This window comes from Trachurus trachurus, assembly GCF_905171665.1.
Source record: "Trachurus trachurus genome assembly, chromosome: 20".
Lineage (NCBI taxonomy): Eukaryota > Metazoa > Chordata > Actinopteri > Carangiformes > Carangidae > Trachurus > Trachurus trachurus.
The window spans coordinates 1,452,595-1,476,129 of record NC_139911.1 but is presented as its reverse complement, the minus strand read 5'-3'; the positions used below and the strand labels follow the sequence as shown (position 1 = coordinate 1,476,129).

The window sequence follows — 23,535 nt, the reverse complement described above, 5'->3', positions numbered from 1 at the left end:
TAAAAAAAAATACCGGTTACACCATTTAACACTGGGTTGCATCACGTCATTAAGCTATATATTCATCTGTTTTGTCTTTGTCTAACTGTAATTTGCTTTGTGGAGATGGAAATAAGCCCTTGACCTAAATCTGGCATATCATTACATAACAAATCAGTATTTTTGTATGTTCATGGATATGCAAAGTCCCATTAAAAATAAACTAATAAATGAAAAATTAAATGAAATCTATATCTCGGTGTGGTAGTTAGACGTACTTGCAGATGACGCTGCCTCTGAACTTGCTGTGGCAGGGTTTGATCTGCAGCGAGCAGGCCACGGCCTTCCACATGTCGGGAAGACACTTGCGGATGTCGAGCACCGGGATGTTCATGAACGGCATCTTGATGGTGCCGTTGGACCACAGCTTGATGTCGTTCATCGCTCCCTGGTCCGACTGCACGTTGCAGCTGCGGAACAACTCCGTGGGCCTGAGGACGCACAGCACACATCTGGTTAACGCTTTCAAAATAAAAGACTTGTAAAGGAATACATTGACGCTTTCAAAATAAAAGACTTGTAAAGGAATACATTGACGCTTTCAAAATAAAAGACTTAAAGGAATATATTAGAGAAGTGTTGAACCTTATTTTGTACATTGAACCAGTTTGTTTCTGTGTTTATTCCTCGGATTTAAAGATGTGTAGTCTGTGGCTCTTTAATTTATCTATGAAATAATCTCTTACAGGCTTAGAAATTATGATAATTTATCATAGAAGAACACTAAAACATGTTTTTTTTTGTTTTTAAACCACACACAAACTAGCTCTCTGTCACTCAGCAGAGGAAACAAAAGGTCCAACACTGGAAACACTCAACCAGGGTTTCTGCAGCTTCACCAACTCAAATTTTAGAGCTTTTTGGATGAAATTAAAGACCTATATCAAACAAATGTACAAAAGAAATGCGGAGTCACTAAATTACTTGCAAATTAAATTGGCTGCAATATATAATTTGTGCATTGGGCTCGTTTGTAGTTGAAAATACATTCAATAAAGTACAATGAAGTGTCGCAGCAGCATTTGAGGTAAGAAAATTAAGACCTGTCTAAAATTATTGAAGACTTGAACACAATACTTTTATACACAATACAAATTTAAGACTTTTTAAAGGGATAGGCAGAGTTGTTTTAGAGGTAAATTCATGCAAAACCTCTGATGCACGTTGCCTTCAGGGACAGTTTTTCATCAACAGTCTCTGTATTTCCCTCTAAAACAACTCTGTGTGGTAACGTTGTGTTATTATCTCATAGCGTGGTGAATGTGCAGCTCACAACTTGTCCACCAGAGCGTTGTGGAGTTGTTGGATTGTGTATTTGATGAGTTTGATGAGGGAAACCAACCAAGAAATCCCATAATGAGCCTCCGTAGCGTAGCTCTGAGCAGCTCACGGCTCTGCTCTGCCGTTCTAAAAACAGCTTGCACCGACAATTAAAGGTAACGAACCTACTGCTATGACTATAGGGATTATGGCAATAGCCAATTTGCCAAAATGTTGAACTATCCCTTTAAGGCCTAAATTTTAGACTGTTTTTAGGCTTTGACCCTGCGGGAAAAACCTGTGGAATCTGTGGAAAATAAATCCTCAGATGTCTGATTGGTGGGCTCGGTCTCTGGCGGTGACTCAGCTAATTGGTGGTTTAACAGGAAGAGAAGCTGCAGGGTGTGGCTCTTCATCATCATCATCATCATCATCACACTGGCTGCTCTGTTTATCCTGCGTGTGTGTGTGTGTGTGTGTGTGTGTGTGAAACCCTGGATTCCTGAGTGGTCAACAGCAATTTAAAAAAAACAAACTTAAAATTCAAACCAGCTCTTGGTCGTGTTGCAATCAGCTGCTGATTCGTATTAAAAACCACTTCCTGTGTTCGGTAACAACAGAGAAATAACGTTTTTTTTTTTTTTAATTTGTGTATGTTTTTATTTTCCGCCTCAGAAGAAAGAAAAAGGAAAACAAACGAGGAACGAACGAGAATCAGACTGAAACTTGTTTGTCACATCAGCTGTTATGAACCGGCTGCAGTGCGTCGTCACGGCAACCAGGGGGCAGAGCAGAGCAGTTAAAGGACGGATTCACTGCAAAAACTCAAAATCTTTCCAAGAATATTTGTCTTATTTCTTGTCAAAACGAATCTCATTATACTTCAAATAAGACTCATCACATTAAAAGCAGCTTGTTTTTAGACACTTTTAACTTCTTTCAAGCAGATTTTCACTTGAAATAAGTAGAAAAATCTGATAGTGGAGCAAGTTTTTCTTTCTTATTACAAGCACAAAAAACAGATTTTTCTACTTATTTCAAGTGAAAATTGGTTTGAAACAAGTGAAAATGATCTAAAAACAAGTTCATTTTTAGGTGATGAGTCTTATTTTAAGTGGAAAGAGATTAGTTTTGACTAGAAATGAGACATTTTGACAAGAAATAAGACAAATATTCTTGGAAAGATCTTTATCACCCTCCACCTCCTCCTCTTCCACTGCAAAAACTCAAAATCTTTCCAAGAATATTTGTCTTATTTCTTGTCAAAATGTCTCATTTCTAATCAAAACTAATCTCTTTCCACTTAAAATAAGACTCATCACCTAAGATTTTGAGTGTTTTTTGCAGTGTTCATGTGTGTGTGTGTGTGTTTGTGTTTGCCTGAACTCCAACTCCCACAATGCCGCAGTGTGAGCTCCATCCATGACATCATCACCATCTGTAGTTTCTTAGTGACCAATAAAACAACAGCTACGTCGTCGTCGTCATGACACCTGAACCCGACAGGAAGTGGACGGTGTGACGACGTAAAACAAACTGCTGAGTGTTTGATCATGTTCAGTCTCAGCAGGACACACACACACACACACACACACACACACACACACACACACACACACACACACACACATGAAAACAAACTTCACACACACCACCGCTGTGTGTGTGTGTGTGCGTGTGTGTGTGTGTGTCAGCGACGCCTTTGAAGCCCGTTGAGCTCCGTTTGACCTTCGTCCTCGAGCGTCGACAGCGAGTGAAACACCGTCGGTCGCCGTCACTCTGAGTCTGAGGCTCTTTGTGTTTTCACAGGAAGATTAAAACTGAGAAACGTTCAAGTGCTGCTGCTTTAAACTGTTTTAAACCGGTTTAAACTAAAATTAAACCTTAATAAAGTTACTGTTTTGGGCAGTATTCTTCTTCTTCCTCCTAACAAACCAACCATACGTGCCACAGTTTTGCAACTTTAGAAACTTTTGTCTAATTAAATCCAGCACAAATGATGAACTCATCACTTATTATCACTTATTAAAACGTATTAAATCTTTCTTCTCCAACAATTTTTGCTCAATTGTCACAAAATTTGCTGCGACTGCATCTTCAGACCGTCCTCCACAAAGTTAACACCCAGATTTTTTATATGAGCCTACAGTGCATGAAAACGTTTGACTGTAAACATAAACCAGACAATTCTTGATAAATACATTTTCAATCTTCCTGAAAAAATAAAAATAAACTGACAATATTTCGGAGTCATGGTTGATGACGTTTGGCAAATATCAGAATTTTATCTCAAAAACTGAATTGTTGAAAACATTTTGAATTCTTCTCTCATGGGAACAACTGCAGTCAATGTGAGAGTGGTATTTTTAAAGATTCTATCCACCACTTTCAGGAGAATGACGCTGGGTGTCGCCATGACACTCCATTCCACCTTTACTGTATTGTTGATAGCATAGACTGGTTGATAGACATTGATAATTTTAATGAGAACAATACGGACAAGGTTTTAGCTTTATGTCACAAGTTAAGTTAGCTGGGCTAACCGTTAGCCGTTAGCAGTGTCTTAAATAACTCAATAAACGGACCATGAATAACAATATTTTCTCCAGCGGATATCTGAGTTCCAACATGACTGAGCTAACTGGAGTAGTTTCATGTCGTGTCCCACAACGGGAGGGTTTTAACAGCTGACGTCCTGATGTTAGCTTAGCTGCTGCTGTTAGCTGTCAGCAGTAGCAAAGCTAACAACTATGACAACCATGACTAATTACAAAAACGTGCACACAGGAATAGTAATGTTTGTTCAATAATTCGTTTTATAGACTTAACAAACATCAGATTTAGTCAAAACGGTTTTGGCAGCCCGGAGCCCCCACATTTGGTACCTACACCGGTGGCTAACGCTACCAATTAGCCGCTAACGCTACCAATTAGCCGCTAACGCTACCAGTTACCCGCTCGCTAGAATGCTACTAAAACCCACTTCCGTTGTGGTCTGATGCAATGGATCATGGGAAAATAAAGTGGTGGATAAAGCAAAACACTGATTGTTAAAAACAAATCACCAACATCTCCATGCTGTTGGATGTTCTTGTTGTTTTCCTATTTTGTCTCTTGTTCCTCAGAATAATAATAATAATTATTAGATAGAATAGAAACATTGTGTGGTTGATGCGTCTGCAGCGGTGTCGGCGGTGTAACCGTGGTTACCTGTTGTTGAAGTTGGTGCAGTATCCGAGGTCTTTGCAGCCGAGCTGACACGGCTCGCGGACGTCGGCCAGACAGTTGATGAGCTCGGCCTCCACCGGGTTGTACTCACACAGCTGGTCGAAGTCCTGCCAGGTCTGGCTGCCCCAGTTGGTGCTGATCTCCTGACACATGTCCCTGCACACACACACACACACACACACACACACACACACAGTAACTGACCTACTGCATTATAAAAGTAACCAATTACCAGGAAAAGTAACTATTGCGGTACTTTTTTTTTTTAGATAAAATGCTCAAATATGTCAAATTACTTGGATTTCACCCCTTGTCATGTTCTGTGTGAGCTTTGCCTGTATTTGTGTTGTTTTTCTCCGCCCATTGGCGTTTGGGAGTGGCTCATTACCTTATATTTAATTTAAGCTTTTATTTTGAAAGGTAGTTTTAGTCACATGACAGTGTGCAGAGTATGATCAGGAAATGCATAGCTTCTACACATGCGGTCTGCTTGCAGCTCCAGCTATTATCTTTTTCCCTCCTGCTGCTTGTGTCTATGAAATTATCGTTTGTGAGTATTGTTCACGATTTTAGTTAATTATGTCCTTACACAGATTCCTGTAGTGCGTATGATGATGTACGACATCATTGAGGCAAGTCCGGTCACGTCCGCAGCGTGCAAAAACTCAAATATCTTACCAAGAATATTTGTCTTATTTCGAGTCAAAATGTCATTTCAAGTCAAAACAAATCTCATTCTACTTAAAATAAGACTCATCACATTAAAAGCAGCTTGTTTTTAGACACTTTTTACTTCTTTCAAGCAGATTTTCACTTGAAACAAGTAGAAAAATCTGATAGTGGAGCAAGTTTTTCTTCCTTATTACAAGCACAAAAAACTTATTTCAAGTGAAAATATGTTTGAAACAGTGAAAATGATCTAAAAACAAGTTCATTTTTAGGTGATGAGTCTTATTTAAAGTGAAAAGAGATTAGTTTTGACTAGAAATGAGACATTTTGACAAGAAATAAGACAAATATTCTTAGAAAGATTTTGAGTTTTTGGAGTGTACGTCTCATTTACGTTCCACCAGCGTTTCCATCCCATAGCTGTTGGCCGTACCTGCAGAGCGAGGTGTTGGCCTTGGCGCAGCAGTGCAGCTTGGCGCAGTCCATCTTGGCGGGGTGGGGGGGGTCCTCCTCGGGGGGCGAGGGGGGGTGGGCGCTGCCCAGGAAGCACTGCCACATGGGCTCCTGGGGGAGCGGCTGGGAGCCACACTCCTGGATCAGACCCTCCATGATCTCGTGCTCCGTGCTCATGGTGCGGAGAATCCTCCGGCACGCCGCCTGGCAGTGGGGGGCCTCGGCCCGGTCGCAGCAGTACAGACCTGGGGGGGGGTTAACATGTTCAACACACAGGTTTTAACTATAGTTTAGATTCTCCTTCATCCATCGACCATGACATCTGTCGTTTTTGTTTCTTCATGTTTCACTTATTTATTGTTTTAATCAACTGCACTGATCTGGAAGAAGTGGACGTGTTTTTATCTACTCATCCATCCATCCATCCCTCCCTCCCTCCATCCATCCATCTATCCATCCATCCATCCAACCATCCATCCATCCATCCATCCATCCATCCATCCATCCATCCATCCATCCATCCATCCATCCATCCATCCTCCATCAATCCATCTATCCATCCAGCCATCCCTCAATCTTCTATCCTTCCATCCATCCTCTATCCATCCTCTATTCATCCATCCATCTATCTATCCTCTATCCATCCATCCATCCCTCCCTCCATCCATCCATCCATCCATCCATCTATCCATCCATCCATCCATCCATCCATCCATCCATCCTTCCTTCAATCCATCCATCCTCTATCCATCCATCCATCCATCTATCTATCCTCCATCCATCCATCCATCCATCCATCCATCCATCCATCCATCCATCCATCCATCCATCCATCCATCCATCCTTCCTTCAATCCATCCATCCTCTATCCATCCATCCATCCATCTATCTATCATCCATCCATCCATCCATCCATCCATCCATCCATCCATCCATCCATCCATCCATCATCAATCCATCCATCCATCCTTCCTTCAATCCATCCATCCTCTATCCATCCATCCATCCATCTATATATCCTCTATCCATCCATCAATCAATCCTCTATCCATCCATCCATCCATCCATCCATCTATCTATCTATCTATCTATCTATCTATCTATCTATCTATCTATCTATCTATCTATCTATCTATCTATCTATCTATCTATCTATCTATCTATCTATCTATCTATCTATCTATCTATCCATCCATCCATCCATCCATCCATCCATCCATCCATCCATCCATCCATCCCCATCCATCCATCCATCCATCCATCCATCCATCCATCCATCCTGGTTGAACCCGTTGTTTTCATGTAATCAAAGTCTAAGTTATTCACAATGTCAGAACATACTGTCTCTCTCACAACATGAATGCATCTTGTCCCTAATCAAAGGCTTTGATCCACCATTCCATCAATAAAAAACAAGATTATTATTCAGTTCATTTGAGAGAGAGACAGTCAGACAGAGACAGAGAGAATCATCACAAAGTCAAAAATAGTCAAAAATAAGAGGTTCAAAAGAGAGTTCTGTCTCCTTCACTTTAAACCTGCTTTTCTCAGAATCGTCCTCTCGCAATGCTGAATTTGGAGAAAACACGTCGTATTCAAATGAGGATAACTAAAAAGTGGAACATGCTACTAACTCACTTTTCTTCCTGGTGAAAGTGGAGAGTCTCCTCTTTCATTTGAGACATTCTGTGTCATTTTAGTCCTAGCACAACATATCTTGGGGCTGTTTGAAAAGTCGTATAAATCCTCAAAAGTGCCGGCACTGGACCAGGACTAGTTAAATCATCGTATTCAGACGACACACGCTTGAGGATGTGGATGTGTTGCTGTTTGTTGAGACTCACTGTCGATGGGGCTGCGTATGGGGTAGGACTTGGTGAAGTTGGACACGCAGCCGAGCAGCTGGGGGCTGTGGCTCTGGCAGTACTCTTTGACGGCGTTGATCTGGGACACGGTCGGCGTGGAGTCGGTCCTGAAGATGGCCTGGCAGTATTCCCTGCAGGTGGTGTGGCGGCCGGCGTAGCTGCAGCACGTGGAGCCCACTGAGCACACACACACACACACACACACACACACACACACACACACACACACACACACACACACACACACACACACACACACACACACACACACACACACACACACACACACACACACACACACACACACACACACACACACACACACACAAACACACACTTAGTTTTATCTGACTGAACCGTTCAGTTTAACTTATTGTGTTTCATCCTGCCATCTGGACCTCGAAGGGTTAAAGGGATAGTTCAACATTTAGTCAAATTGGCCCATTGCCATAATCCCTATAGTCATAGCAGTAGGTTCGTTACCTTTAATTGTCGGTGCAAGCTGTTTTTAGAACGGCGGAGCAGAGCCGTGAGCTGCTCAGAGCTACGCTACAGAGGCTCATTATGGGATTTCTTGGTTTCCCTCATCATCAAACTCATCAAATACACAATCCAACAACTCCACAACGCTCTGGTGGACAAGTTGTGACCTGCACATTCACCACGCTATGAGATAATAACACAACGTTACCACACAGAGTTGTTTTAGAGGGAAATTCATGCAAAACCGCCGATGCACGTTGCCTTCAGGGACAGTTTTTCATCAACAGTCTCTGTATTTCCCTCTAAAACAACTCTGTCTGGTAACGTTGTGTTATTATCTCATAGCGTGGTGAATGTGCAGCTCACAACTTGTCCACCAGAGCGTTGTGGAGTTGTTGGATTGTGTATTTGATGAGTTTGATGAGGGAAACCAAGAAATCCCATAATGAGCCTCCGTAGCGTAGCTCTGAGCAGCTCACGGCTCTGCTCCGCCGTTCTAAAAACAGCTTGCACCGACAATTAAAGGTAACGAACCTACTGCTATGACTATAGGGATTATGGTAATGGGCCGATTTGCCAAAATGTTGAACTATCTCTTTAAATGACCTGTTCACATGAAGCTTAATAAAAAATCTGTAAAAACTCACTTTCATTTTTGGTGATGCATTTGTAGAGAGAATTCTGGAAGGAGAAGAAGAGACCAACGTCAACACACATGAAACCACAGAAAAGAAGAAGAGTCACAGCTCAGTTTGTTTGTTTTGGCGATAGCAGATGATGATGATGATGATGATGATGATGACACAGGAAATGGAGCTAAATTAACTAAAAGGCCTTTTCGTTTCATTTCTATTTATTTTGTTTTATCTCCAAACGTCCAGAGACTCAGGAATCTGTTTCATCTCCTCATCAGGAGGAGGAGGAGGAAGAGGAAGTTTCTCCTTCACTTTCAACCTTTTTTCAATTTAAGATGTTTTTCAATGACATAGTTTATTTTATTTTGAATTAACCAAACCTATAAAATACTCTGTGATTATTTTCCTCACTAGCAGCACGAGAGAAACGAAGATGAGCAGGTGTTGGGAAACGTGTGATGAGTGTTTAAACAATATAATATAATTTAATTAATTTCTTCTTGTGTGACTATGTACTTTGATAATCTTGATGCTGTATGTTGATATTCTGTGTGCAGCATTTTGAATGACTCTGAGTCTGAAATGTGCTACATAAATAAATTTGCCATATAATGCACTGCAAAAAGAATATTTGTCTTATTTCTTGTCAAAATGTCTAATTTCTAGTCAAAACTAATCTCTTTCCACTTAAAATAAGACTCATCACCTAAAAATTAACTTGTTTTTAGATCATTTTCACTTGTTTCAAACTAATTTTTAACTTGAAATAAGTAGAAAAATCTGCCAGTGAAAGTAAGTTTTTTGTGCTTGTAATAAGAAAGAAAAACTTGCTCCACTATCAGATTTTTCTACTTATTTCAAGTGAAAATCTGTTTGAAAGAAGTAAAAAGTGTCTAAAAACAAGCTGCTTTTTATGTGATGAGTCTTATTTTAAGTAGAATGAGATGTGTTTTGACTAGAAATAAGACAAATATTCTTGGTAAGATATTGAGTTTTTGCAGTGTACAATATAATATAATATAATATTCACAGCAGTTATTATCTATATGTTGAGAAATAAACAGGTGACTCTTCTTCTCTTGACTCACCTCTGTAACTTTTTTGCAAACTTTTGTTATGTCATTTTTGGACGAAGCCTGAGGAGAGAGAGGAGAGGAGAGGAGGTGAGTGTTTGTTTCTAATGTACAGTATATAGTGACAATAAAAGAATACACATTCACATTCACACTACAAGTAAATATAACAGACATCGACAACACATGCATGGTTTAAAAGTAAAATAACTGACAAGACAAGACAAGACAGCTCCGATTAATATCATCATATCATCTTATAAATATAAATATTAATATTAATATTAATATAATAACACAGGTGCATCTCAATAAATCAGAATATCATGGAAAAGTTTATTTATGTCAGTAATTCAGTTCAAAAAGACACACATACAGATGCATTAAACACAGACTGAAACATTTCATGTCTCTAATTGTCATTATTATAGCTTCACATTTAATGAAGCCTAAAATTCAGGATCTCAAAACAATTGAATATTACAAAAGACCTATTTAAAAAAGTGTTTTTATTATGGAAATGTTGCCTTTCTGAAAGGTAAATATGTCGATCTATATGAACTCTATACTTGGTTGTTGCTATTTGACTTCAACTACTAGAAATGGACTTTCCCATGATATTTATTGAGATGCAGCTGTGCAAACACAAACAGAGAACTCAAACACCTCTCATGTGTCAATGAATATGAGTGAATAAAGTTAAATAAAGTGTTTTTTTTTAAGCATATATATATATATATATATATATATATATATATATATATATATATATATATATATATATATATATATATATATATATATATATATATATATATATATATATATATATATATTATATAATGTAGTGTTTTGCTGGCGGTCTCTCACCAGTTTGCATTCCCGGCGACACTCGGCTGAGATGGCGAGCTCGCAGCAGCCTAACCCCACCCAGCCCTCAGACTTCCTGGAAACACCTGAGGACGAAGCAAACGCCACATGTTGAGTCTCTCTCATCATCAGTCTCAGTCTCTCTCTCTCTCTATCTCTCTCTCTCTCTCTCTCTCTCTCTCTCTCTCTCTCTCTCTCTCTCTCTCTCCCGCAGACTCCTCTGGCCGTCGGCACGGCAACCACAACACAAGGTAACAACAACAGTCTGGAGCGGATCACCACCAGTCTGACAGGTAGATCTGTTCCCTCACGGCTTTAACCAGTTCCTGCTGCTGCTTCATGCAACTGCAAAAACTCTAATATCTTACCAAGAATATAACATTTTGTCTTATTTCTAGTCAAAACAAATCTCATTCTACTTAAAATAAGACTCATCACATACAAAGCAGCTTGTTTTTAGACACTTTTTACTTCTTTCATGCAGATTTTCACTTGAAATAAGTAGAAAAATCTGACAGTGGAGCAAGTTTTTCTTTCTTATTACAAGCACAAAAAACTTGCTTTCACTGGCAGATTTTTCTACTTATTTCAAGTGAAAATTAGTTTGAAACAAGTGAAAATGATCTAAAACAAGTTAATTTTTAGTTTATTTCACGTAAACATTAAACATTAAATGAGAGGATTTAAAGCTGCTGCTACTGCTGCTTCTCACCTGGAAGAGTGGAGTTGATGCACATCCACAGCTCATTCTGCAGGACAGAGGAGAGGAAAGGGTTAACGATGACGTTTTAATAATGAACGTAACGAAACTAAAACTCAACCTGCTGCTACAGAGGAACAGGGAAGAGACGATACTCATCCACATGTTGGACTAAGCTGCTGTTGTTCCTGTTTATCATTATTATGACTATTATTATTATTAGTAGTAGTAGTTGCACTCTGACCAATGGGACAAGGGATAGGGACATATATGACATCTTGCTGAGAGATGGATATGAAGACCGTTATTATAACAAAGAGAAAGTTGAGATGAACGTATTAAAAGACATTATTTTTCAACAAAGTAAAGATAGATGGGCATTAGATATTTGGGGTTAAACCAAAGCTGCTACTTACTGTGAAATAAAACAGGTATTTGGCCCAGAAAACTATGTTTTGTATAATTTGTCTAAAAAGAAAAGATCCCTGTGTGCTGAATGTAGTAGAGCTGGTGTTCTTGGCAGATATGTCGGCACAGCAGAAGACAATAGAATTTGTCATTTATGTGACATCCAAGAGGTGGAGAATGAAACTCATTTTAGATTAGATTAGATGAGTTTATTTGTCCTTTCAAGGAAAATTGCTTTCACCATTTCGTACAAAGCGGCCTTGAGAAGTGCAAATTACATTAATTTACATACATTCCCACATTTCATACACCAAAATTACATAGAGACATAAGAACATAAAACATAAGACATAAGACCCTGTACCCCTACTGTCCTTTCTATGACTCTATAAGACTAAAACTGTTTAGTGAGGTAGATCGATTAGAGAGAATACGGTAACTAATTTGTGTGTTTTTTAGATGATGCTGAGAAGCTAAAACATCTTTTTCAGTTGATTATATTTGCATTTTCTTTATTTATTTCATGAAAAGGCTTGGGCAACGAGACGAAGAGCGATATATAGTTTTGTCATTTGTTCTTGCTGCAATCGTGTTATATAACACTTCTTAAAATGTGTTTTGTGTTCATCTTTCTTTCTTTTTTGTGTCATTGTTGTGTGAGCTACTGGACTAATTAGAATTTCCCTGCTAGGGATGAATAAAGTATTCTCTATTCTATTCTAGTTGAGTACTGAAAGTAATCTGAAACTGTTTATTTATGTGTCACACCTGTGGCAGGTAAAGGAAGGACTGTCTAGTCTTTGTTTTCTTGTATTTCTCATTAAATGTGTCTTGTAATCCCATATGGGATTAATTCATTCATTGTAGTAGTATTGGCAGTTTTTTATAACTTACTTTAGGGATAGTTGAGGGGATAGTTGAACCTGACTGTGTTGTAGGTGCTGTACTATATGCACTGCTTCTCCGTGTGTGTATGTGTGTGTGTGAATGCCAATAACAGAGAAACAGCTATGCTGAGAAAAATGAACGGAACGATATCGCGTTGGTCGAGCCAAAAGCTGAAAAATCTACTGGTGGCGGATGTAATTTATTTGTGGCAGGAAGCCGCGAATAAATGAATGTGTGGGAAATATAATGATGTGTCTGTAGATGAATGTTGTCATCGTCTAAAATCCCACACACACACACATGGGAAACTTGGTTGTTACAGTAGCGTTGTAACAAAACGTAGAAAAATATGCAAATATAAAACAAAAGAGAGAGATAAAGACATTCTGTAGAGTTATGTGCTGAATTATTTCACGAGTTTATACAGTTATTTACAAAATAGAATACAAATTATATATATACACACAGTGTTGATAGTTGGACATAAATAAAATGAATAAATAAAACTGTAAACTATATAAAACACAGTCTGTTGTAGAATCTGCAGCTGGAATAAATAAATTCTAATACTGATGTTGAGTCACGTGTCTGTTCAGTGTTTTTCATACAAACGTTCAAGTTCAAGTTCATGTGGGAAAAAAAGGAGAAAAAAAACATAAAGAAGAAAAAGAAACATGAACTTTTCTTCCTCTGCAACTGAATTATTGGTTTGTAAAATTAAAACCAGGCCCTTTGATGTTACATATTGAACCATTTTACACAGATTCAATAAAGTTTTCCCAATTTATGACCTTTATATATAAACTGTCTGTCGGTTGTAATTTCCATCCATATGTTTACAGTACGAGGCCTTTAAACTGTGTGTTATTATTAATATTATTATCATTATATTTCATATTTCAGGTGAAGTTGATGCTGAACTCGGTGTTGTTACAGATTAAATATCTGTATGATGGGATATCGTGGGAATATAAAGTAATATAACAACATTCATCTCCAGCTCTGCTTCACATTAAAACCGCTCCATATAAATTCTTCTGTAATTAAAACATCTCATATCTGAGGCTGTTGTTGTCGTCGTCGTCCTCGGCGACGGGGACGGACGGTGGCAAATCATTTCCTGGTATGAGACTAATTGTCCGGCGGTTCGTTGGTTCGTCGGTTTGGAGAAACATCTGTCGAGAAGCGAGAGAACGAAACGAAACGAAACGAACGGACGAAGAGGAAGAGGAAGAGGAAGTGCACTGCAAAAACCCCAAATCTTACCAAGAATATTTGTCTTATTTCTTGTCTAAACTAATCTGTTTCCACTTAAAATAAGACTCATCACCTAAAAATGAACTTGTTTTTAGACACTTTTTACTTCTTTCAAGCAGATTTTCACTTGAAATAAGTAGAAAAATCTGCCAGTGAAGTAAGTTTTTCTTTCTTATTACGATTTTTCTACTTATTTCAAGTGAAAATTAGTTTGAAACAAGTGAAAATGATCTAAAAACAAGTTAATTTTTAGGTGATGAGTCTTATTTTAAGTGAAAAGAGTTTAGTTTTGACTAGAAATGAGACATTTTGACAAGAAATAAGACAAATGTTCTTGGTAAGATTTTGAGTTTTTGCAGTGAGGAGGAGGAGGTGGAGGATGAAAAAGATCTTTCCAAGAATATTTGTCTTATTTCTTACCAAAATGTCTCATTTCTAGTCAAAACTAAACTCTTTCCACTTAAAATAAGACTCATCACCTAAAAATTAACTTGTTTTTAGATCATTTTCACTTGTTTCAAACTAATTTTCACTTGAAATAAGTAGAAAAATCTGCCAGTGAAAGCAAGTTTTTAGTGCTTGTAATAAGAAAGAAAAACTTGCTCCACTATCAGATTTTTCTACTTATTTCAAGTGAAAATCTGCTTGAAAGAAGTAAAAAGTGTCTAAAAACAAGCTGCTTTTTATGTGATGAGTCTTATTTTAAGTAGAATGAGATTTGTTTTGACTAGAAATGAGACAAATATTCTTGGTGAGATATTGAGTTTTTGCAGTGAAAACAACCAAGTCTGTGGTTCATCATCATCTTCATCATCTTCCTCACACGTCGGAGCGTCCTGTGTGTGTGAATCCGTGTCGTGTTGCGTAAGAGACCGACACATGTTCACATGATGGGATGGAAGGGAAACAGTCGCCGGCTGCGTCTAATTACTGGAGGAGCCGCTCTGACAGACGAGCATCCAACCACCAGAACCTCTGCTGTGTAATTAACCACCGTGTGTGTGTTTGTGTGTGTGTGTGTGTGTGTGTGGTTGGACCAGGTGCTGCAGTATATTCTGGTAACCACGACGACCACCGACCACCGACCACCACTTCCTGTCAAAGTCTAATGAGAGAGTTGGTAAAGTGGGTTTAATAAGTCGGACACACAGATACGATCACTGGGCGTGTGTGTGTGTGTGTGTGTGTGTGTGTGTGTGTTGGGCGGGGTGACACACATTCATTCATTCAACCATTAAAGGAATAGTTCACCCCCCCCAAAAAAATGAAATTAACCCTCATGCTGATGAATACTCTGGAGTAGGCTACACTGCAAAAACTCAAAATCTTACCAAGAATATTTGTCTTATTTCTAGTCAAAACTAATCTCTTTGCACTTAAAATCAGACTCATCACATAAAAAGCAGCTTGTTTTTAGACACTTTTTACTTCTTTCAAGCAGATTTTCACTTGAAATAAGTAGAAAAATCTGATAGTGGAGCAAGTTTTTCTTTCTTATTACAAACACAAAAAACTTGCTTTCACTGGCAGATTTTTATACTTATTTCAAGTGAAAATCTGTTTGAAACAAGTGAAAATGATCTAAAAACAAGTTCATTTTTTGGTGACGAGTCTTATTTTAAGTGGAAAGTTTTGCCAAGAAATAAGACAAGTATTCTTGGAAAGATTTTGAGTTTTTGCAGAATTGTTTTTTATTCCTTAAACCTTAAACTTCCTAAACTTTACATGAGAGTAATAGGGACCGACACAAAAACGTCCATAAAACTACACAACAACCATTTAATATTCCTCCACACTGCTCGTCCACTGCAATCCAAGTGTCCTGAAGGGAGATAGTCCAGAGTTTGGACTGTTGAGGCTGTAAAAATGTCCTAAATGAGGTCGTTTCCAGTAAACTCTGGACTATCTCCCTTCAGGACACTTGGATTGCAGTGGACGAGCAGTGTGGAGGAATATTAAATGGTTGTTGTGTAGTTTTATGGACGATTTTGTGTTATTATTCATCTATTACTCTCATATAAAGTTTTGCTTGGACTAGGAACCGGCCTCCCGGGTCTCCAGATGACCTTTGAGGAATAAAAAACTACTCCGGAGTATTCATCATCATGAGGGAGAGGCAACAATGACTGAATTTCATTTCATTTTTTGGTGAACTATTCCTTTAAAACACAACCATTTCAACATTTTTACTCCCACACATCTACCACTTCCTGTCTGTGATTGACGGTGTTTTAACAACCTGAAAAAATATATTTATTGTTTCACTGATCCTGATGTTTGACGACGTCTTTGTTTTTATCCAACAAACCAAAAACTCACTGTTTAGTAAAGATTTATAACACTTCTGTCAGTCCTTATCTTTCATTTTGTATGTGAATTACTAAACTAATTTCTCTTATTTTTTATGTTTTTAATGTTTAATTTCTGTATTATCATCTTTTTCTTTTTACTTTGAAGACCACTGCTGATGTTTTTACATAAGGGAAGTATTTTCATAAACCTAATTGGACTTAATTTCATTATTTCCATTGTTTTGTTGGTTTTATAACGTGCAAACTCAAATTTCAACATCGTTCAACAGGAAAAAAACAACAAAACAGCCAGAAAGAGGAAAAAAAAAGCATTAATAATCAATACAACAGGTGAAGCTGGTGTTTACAGGTGAAGCTAGAGGTCAGTGAACTCACCATGGACTCTGGACAGTAGCTGGGTAACCGCTGGAGGAGATGCTTCAGACGAGACTCACTCTTTATAGTGGCGAGCTGCAACACACACACAGTCAGGGTTAACACACACACTTTAAGCCCACAGACTGAGAGTGTGTATTTTGTGTGTGCGTTCAGTGTGTGTGTGTGTGTGGGATGAGACTCTGGAAGTGTCGTCTAATTCCAATTAACTGATCAAATATGACAGAGATTTAGAGGGAAGTGATTAAAAAGGAGTTCCTGGTTTCATGTTGAAGAGAAAAATGTGTCTCACACACACACACACACACACACACACACACACACACACACACACACACACACACACACACACACACACACACACACACACACACACACACACACACTCAGTGACTCATCAGACTGTTTGTAGTCGAGTTAAATGGAATCAGATCATTGACATAAATAAAATCTGAATAACTTCACGTCTCACGAGTCGAAGCCACGTCCACACGACTAAAACTGAAACTAAAACCATCCAGACTCACACACCTGGAACACACACACACACACCTGAGTGATTCATCTGCACTGAGCATGTGCAAGCTGGTGTAAACAGAAACAGGAAGTAGACTGACCCTAACCCCCCCCAGATGTGTCACTCGCTGTGTTTTTTCAAAATAAAACGCCTTCAGCAGCGCCAGAAGGACTCGACAACCAGAACCCAAAACCATCTGGTCCACGGACTTGTTGCCAGAAATCACTGAATCATTTCAACATTAATTCAATCAGCCTTTAGATTTAAACAGAAACTAAAACTAACCACTAGGGGTGGAGGGAAATAATTGATTAATGTAAGAATCGCGATTCTTATCCTCTACGGTTCTGGATCGATCCATAAACTTTAAATAATCGTTTTTTTATTAAGGTCTCCTCCGTCTCTCTGCGCCCTCACAGGCTTCCGTACTCGGCGTTGCAGCGAGCGAAGATAACCGACGCTCGTTAACCGACGCTCGTTAACTGACGCTCATTAACCGATTATTAACCGTTAACTGCAGCCAAACACCAGGCTGAAGAGAGAGGAAGAGTTACAGGCCTTTTCACTTTCAATGCACATCGATCGAGAATCGATTTTGAATCAAATCGTGACCCTAAGAATCGGAATCGAATCTCTGTCCTCTGTCCTGCAGCATCTACAGGTATCTACAGTCACATTGTTTACGTTATGTGTTTTAATCCGTCCTTAACACACACACAGAGAGACAGGCTCATAGTTAATGTGCAGAGGGACGAGATCACAGCTGTTTCTTTCATCCTGACACCTGAGCTGCTTCTATACTGAAAAACTCTGACCAGTCAAACTGTAGCATGTTAGAGACTGATTCATCTGTTTAACCATCAGAACTATGACACATGAAACAGTAAACACAGCTGATCGATTGAAAGAAATGACAGCTCGAGTGAATTTACTTTCCGTCATTGAAAACAGGTTCTTGAATGTAACTCGGTCAAAGTAAAAAGATGAAGGTAACACTTTACTTGAATAGGTATTCATAAGATCGACATAACACTGTCATAACCATGACATAACAGCTGTCATAAACATCAATGAATACTTATGACAGCTGTGGTTAAGTGTCATTCGGTAAGTTATGTCACTTTTGATGCAAAGTTGACATTGTTTGAGATGTTTTTGTTCTGACAACTTGACATAAAGACAATTTAAACTGTCATAGCAGACCTTATGGCCAAACTTTAAAAATTATGTCAAGTTCTCATAACAAGGAACATCTCAAACAATGTCAACTTTGCATCAAAAGTGACATAACTTACCGAATGACACTTAACCACAGCTGTCAGAAGTATTCATTGATGTTTATGACAGTTTTATGTCAATCTTATGAATACCTAAGTAAAGTGTTACCAAGACGAATCCTCCAGATGTGTTGTAGTTCTGTTAGTTCATGCTGCTGTAGATTTTAAACTTTGCCGTCTCTGCCCCTCGTCTTTTTGCCACTCAGTGGGCGTAACCGCAGCGACGTCCGTGTACGGTGACGTCATGTGCAAACAACCCTCTGTTTACATTGTTGTACTCCTGTTTCATACTATTTCCAAGAACCCAAGAGGTGAAAACCTCAGTGGAATAAAACTTCCCAGCTTCTCCAGGTGAACTCCACCTCATCACTTACAGATCTGCTCTTTGAAGTCGTTCCTCCCCCCTCCTCCCCCTCCCCCATCACCCCCCCCCCCTCTGAGCTGTGAGTCACTGGCAGTGATTATTGGCAGTGATCAGCATCAGCAGATGAAATCGATCGTTTTCACTTTGAAGAGGCCGAAGCTCTTTTTTTTTATTGTCTCATGGATCAGTGTGTGAGCTGCTCTCCAGCTCCGAGGAATGTGCTCCGGCCCTGGGAAACACAGTCCCTCCCAACACCCCACACACACACACACACACACACACACACTCAGCCAACACACACACACACAGAGACACACACACACACACACACACACACACACACACACACACACACACACACACACACACACACACACACACACACACACACACACACACACTCAGCCATAACACTTCTCAGCGTGGTGTGAACCAACAGTCTCTGGCTGCAGAGTGAAGTCATGAAACCCACTGACTGAGATTTACAGCCTCACACGCTGCCACTGGCTCCGCCCCCTCGTTTCCTCCTCTGCAGCGATTGGACGTCGTCGCTGCACCGACTTCACACATTCTGAACATTAATGATCCCAGAGAAGCTGGAAGCTGGAAGAAGAGATCATAAACCTGACTGTTTAACTGAATATCAAAAGTTTGATTTTTATGTCAGGATCTAGTTCTGCTGCAACTTCCTGTTTCTGTTTCCTTAGGTCCATCGGTCCTTATGTCCATCGTCGTTAGGTCCATCATCCTCAGGTCCATCGGTCCTTCGGCCCATCGGTCCTTATGTCCATCGGTCCTTATGTCCATCGGTCCTTATGTCCATCGGTCCTTTGGTCCATCGGCCCTTTGGTCCATCGGCCCTTATGTCCATCGGCCCTTTGGTCCATCGGCCCTTTGGTCCATCGGTCCTTATGTCCATCGGTCCTTTGGTCCATCGGCCCTTTGGTCCATCGGCCCTTATGTCCATCGGTCCTTATGTCCATCGGTCCTTTGGTCCATCGGCCCTTTGGTCCATCGGCCCTTTGGTCCATCGGTCCTTTGGTCCATCGGCCCTTTGGTCCATCGGCCCTTATGTCCATCGGTCCTTATGTCCATCGGCCCTTTGGTCCATCGGCCCTTTGGTCCATCGGCCCTTATGTCCATCGGTCCTTATGTCCATCGGCCCTTTGGTCCATCGGCCCTTTGGTCCATCGGCCCTTATGTCCATCGGCCCTTTGGTCCATCGGCCCTTTGGTCCATCGGCCCTTATGTCCATCGGTCCTTATGTCCATCGGTCCTTATGTCCATCGGTCCTTAGGTCCATCGGTCCTTATGTCCATCGGTCCTTAGGTCCATCATCCTTAGGTCCATCGGTCCTTAGGTCCATCGTCCTTATGTCCATCGGTCCTTATGTCTATCGGTCCATCGGTCCTTCATTCCATCGGCCCTTAAATCCATCGGTCCTTTAGTTCATCAGTCCACCAGTCCATCGGTCCATCAGTCCATAATTCAATCAGTCCATTAGTCCTTCAGTCCATTGTTCCTTTAGTCCTTCAGTCCTTCATTTCTTAATCCATCCGTCCCTCAGTCCATCTGGACTCTGTCCTCCTTCAGGCTGCAGATGGTCATGATGTGTTTGTGATGTCCTGTTCTTGTTCTGGTTCTTTATCAGACAAACTGAACCAGAGGAATTCAGACTTCACCCCCCCCCCCCCCTCATCCCTCCCCCTCTCTGAAGTGACAGGAAGACACAACGCCAAGCCGAGCGACGCTGATTCACTGGCACATCATCAAAGAGGAAATCTCAGCGTGGCAACAAAAGCAGAGCGGGTTGTTGGTCCGTCTGTGTGAGAGGTGAATAGAAGCTGCTGCAGACGGACTGACGGACTCACAGGAGGACTCAACGTCAACGTCAGCACCAACACAACCTTCAGGTTCAGGTTCTGTTGTAATCATCATCACTTTTTAAACTGGAAACTACAGATTATGTCTGATCTCATTACAGTCTATTAAAAACATTATAATTATATCAAACTCCTGGACTCAGAGTCATTGATCACATTGTGACCTTCAGTCTGATTCATTCAAGTATCAAAATAAAGAAATAAAGATTATTCTAGGGATGCACAATAACTTCTTTTTTAAACCGATAACCAATAACATATCTGGAGATAAGAAAGACTAGTAACAGCGGACAGTGGACCGAAGATATATTATGACATCACTAAAACCACAAACAGTTTTGAGTCTTTGAATGAAGATATTCTATTAGCCAGCCTTTCAAACATTTGCTAAAAAGTATCAAACAAAACTATTTGATATCTATGTCAAATAGTTGACATGATATTTGATGAACATCTATTTAAATAAGATAGATAGATAGATGGATAGAATTAATGCACTGACACAAGTTAGATTCAAACATTTCTATGTAAACAAACTGATAAAGTGCTTCCAAAATAAAGTTAAAGGATCTTGGCTGGTTTTATACAAATGAAGAACTTTTCACTAAAGTAAATGAGGTTATTCGTTATGTTATCAGACTCATCATTTGTCCAGGTCATCGTTATCCCCAAAGGAATTTTAAATCAAAAGCAACTGGACTTGGTTATTTGTCTAGGAAGACGTTTCACCTCAGTTCATGTAGCATCTGACCAGGCTGGGACTGGTCCTCCAACTGATGAAGCCTCTTGGATGAGAGGTGAAACGTCTTCCTAGACAAATAACCAAGTCCAGTTGCTTTCGATTTTAAACTTCCTTTGGAGATGACGTCATAACTTCCTGATATCGTGCACCCCTCGATTATTCTTCTATATTTAACCTCCTGGCTCTTTATCCGGGGTGGAACCAGAACCAGGACCAGAACCAGGTCGTTAGAGTCTAAACCATCCTGCTCATTACACCCCACTCCCCAACACACACACACACACACACACACACACACACACACACACACACACACACACACACACACACACACACACACACACACACACACACACACACACACCCCCCAACATTAAACCACGCTGCAGCTTTAACCACCACCTCTAAAGGGGCAGGGGGGTGTTTAGAGCTCATTACATCTCTCCTCCTCCTCCTCCTCCTCCTCCATCTTCATCCGTCACTAAACGTCTTTCATTTGGCAGAATGATGATGTCAACCAATAAGAGGACAACCGCCCTCTTCAATGCTCCCCCCCCCCCCCCTCCTCCTCCGTTCCTTCCCTCCGTCCTCTTCCCACTTCAAAAGCAGGAATAAGGTTTGAACTCTGCCTGTCTGTCGCTGGCAGAGAAAAGACTCTTTCACATCTTCTTTATGTCGGTAGAGAAGGACGAGAGAGGGAGATGAGGGGGTTGGGGAGGGAGAGATAGAAAGGGGGGGGGGGGGGGGGGGGGTTGGGGGGCGTCACCTGCTCCCAACCGGGCGAAGCTGAACTTTTTATTCTGCACTTCAAAGCAACAAGAGACAAAAAAACTTTTTACACTCGTCTCCTTCAAAAAACCTCCATTCATGGATTCAGACCCATGAATGTAATGGGCTGATGAGTGTGTGTGTGTGTGTGTGTGTGTGTGTGTGCACGTGTGTGTGTGTGTGTGTGTGTGCATGTGTGCATGTGTGTGTATGTGCATGTGTGTGTGTGTGTGTGTTCTCCTACCTGGTCACAAGCTTCTTTACAAGATGAAAACTCGGCAGCATGGTGGCAGCAGGCAGGATCTGCAGAGACACAGAGAGGTTAGAAAACAATAGAAACATCAGCTAGTCCATAATAATTCATGCAGACTTGTTGCCAAGTGACAACAGCATCCGTTTGTAACCGCTGTGATAAAAAAAGAAAAAAGAAAAATGGTGCAGGGCTTAATTTGTATCATTCAAGCTGCAGTTCCACCTTCCACCACAGCGTCAGAGCGGCGCTGTCTGGGTTTTTACTGCAACTAACGATTATTATTATTATCGATTAAAGTGTTGATTATTTAAACGATTAATCGATTAGTTGTTTGGTCAATAAAATGTTAAAAAATGTCTAAAAACATCAATCAGTGTTTCTCAAACCACCAGACGACATCGTCCTCAAATGTCTTGTTTTGTCCACAAACCAAAGAGAGACTCAGTTTATTGTCATAAAGGAACAAAGAAACCAGAAATATTCACATTGAAGAAGCTGGAATCAGAGAATCTGGACTTTTTTCCCCTTAAAAAACTACTCAACTGATTATTAGATTATCAAAATAGTTGACGATGATCGATTATTATTTGATTAATCGATTAATTTTTGCAGCTCTAAACAAATGTACTATAAACACTTTGTTCCTGCACTTTAGAAGAATTTATTCACTGCAAAAACTCAAAATCTTTCCAAGACTATTTATCTTATTTCTTGTCGAAATGTCTCATTTCTAGTCAAAACTAAACTCTTTCCACTTAAAATAAGACTCATCACCTAAACAAATTAACTTGTTTTTAGATCATTTTCACTTGTTTCAATCAAAATTTTCACTTGAAATAAGTAGAAAAATCTGCCAGTGAAAGGAAGTGTTTTGTGTTTGTAATAAGAAAGAAAAACTTGCTCCACTATCAGATTTTTCTACTTATTTCAAGTGAAAATATCCTTGAAAGAAGTAAAAAGTGTCTAAAAACAAGCTGCTTTTTAATGTGATGAGTCTTATTTTAAGTAGAATGAGATTTGTTTTGACTAGAAATGACATTTTGACAAAAAATTAGACAAATATTCTTGGTAAGATTTTGAGTTTTTGCAGTGTTTACTTCTCATTTATGTTTGTGGAAACTTTCTCTTTTACTGCGCTTTATTTCCTGAATGAATTAAATAAGGGAGTTGTTCCTGGAAAAGTCTCAAGAAGCTGTGGGAGAATGTTATTATGCTT

General features: G+C 39.8%; 1 protein-coding gene across 1 annotated transcript in view; it reads right to left on the bottom strand.

Annotated features, from left to right (window-relative positions):
* The window catches only part of reck (reversion-inducing-cysteine-rich protein with kazal motifs), a gene marked incomplete at its 3' end in the record, with an annotated part of 64,475 nt that overhangs the window by 15,926 nt on the left and 25,014 nt on the right, over positions 1-23,535 (bottom strand). Inside the window, exons 2-11 of the mRNA XM_083995234.1 lie at positions 22,311-22,369; positions 16,516-16,590; positions 11,288-11,324; positions 10,576-10,661; positions 9,721-9,768; positions 8,645-8,678; positions 7,494-7,691; positions 5,630-5,894; positions 4,510-4,683; positions 258-470 (exon numbers count right to left, since the gene is read on the bottom strand). Coding sequence (XP_083851360.1) covers positions 258-470; positions 4,510-4,683; positions 5,630-5,894; positions 7,494-7,691; positions 8,645-8,678; positions 9,721-9,768; positions 10,576-10,661; positions 11,288-11,324; positions 16,516-16,590; positions 22,311-22,369 — 1,189 coding nt within the window. The remainder of the gene's footprint in view (positions 1-257; positions 471-4,509; positions 4,684-5,629; positions 5,895-7,493; positions 7,692-8,644; positions 8,679-9,720; positions 9,769-10,575; positions 10,662-11,287; positions 11,325-16,515; positions 16,591-22,310; positions 22,370-23,535) is intronic.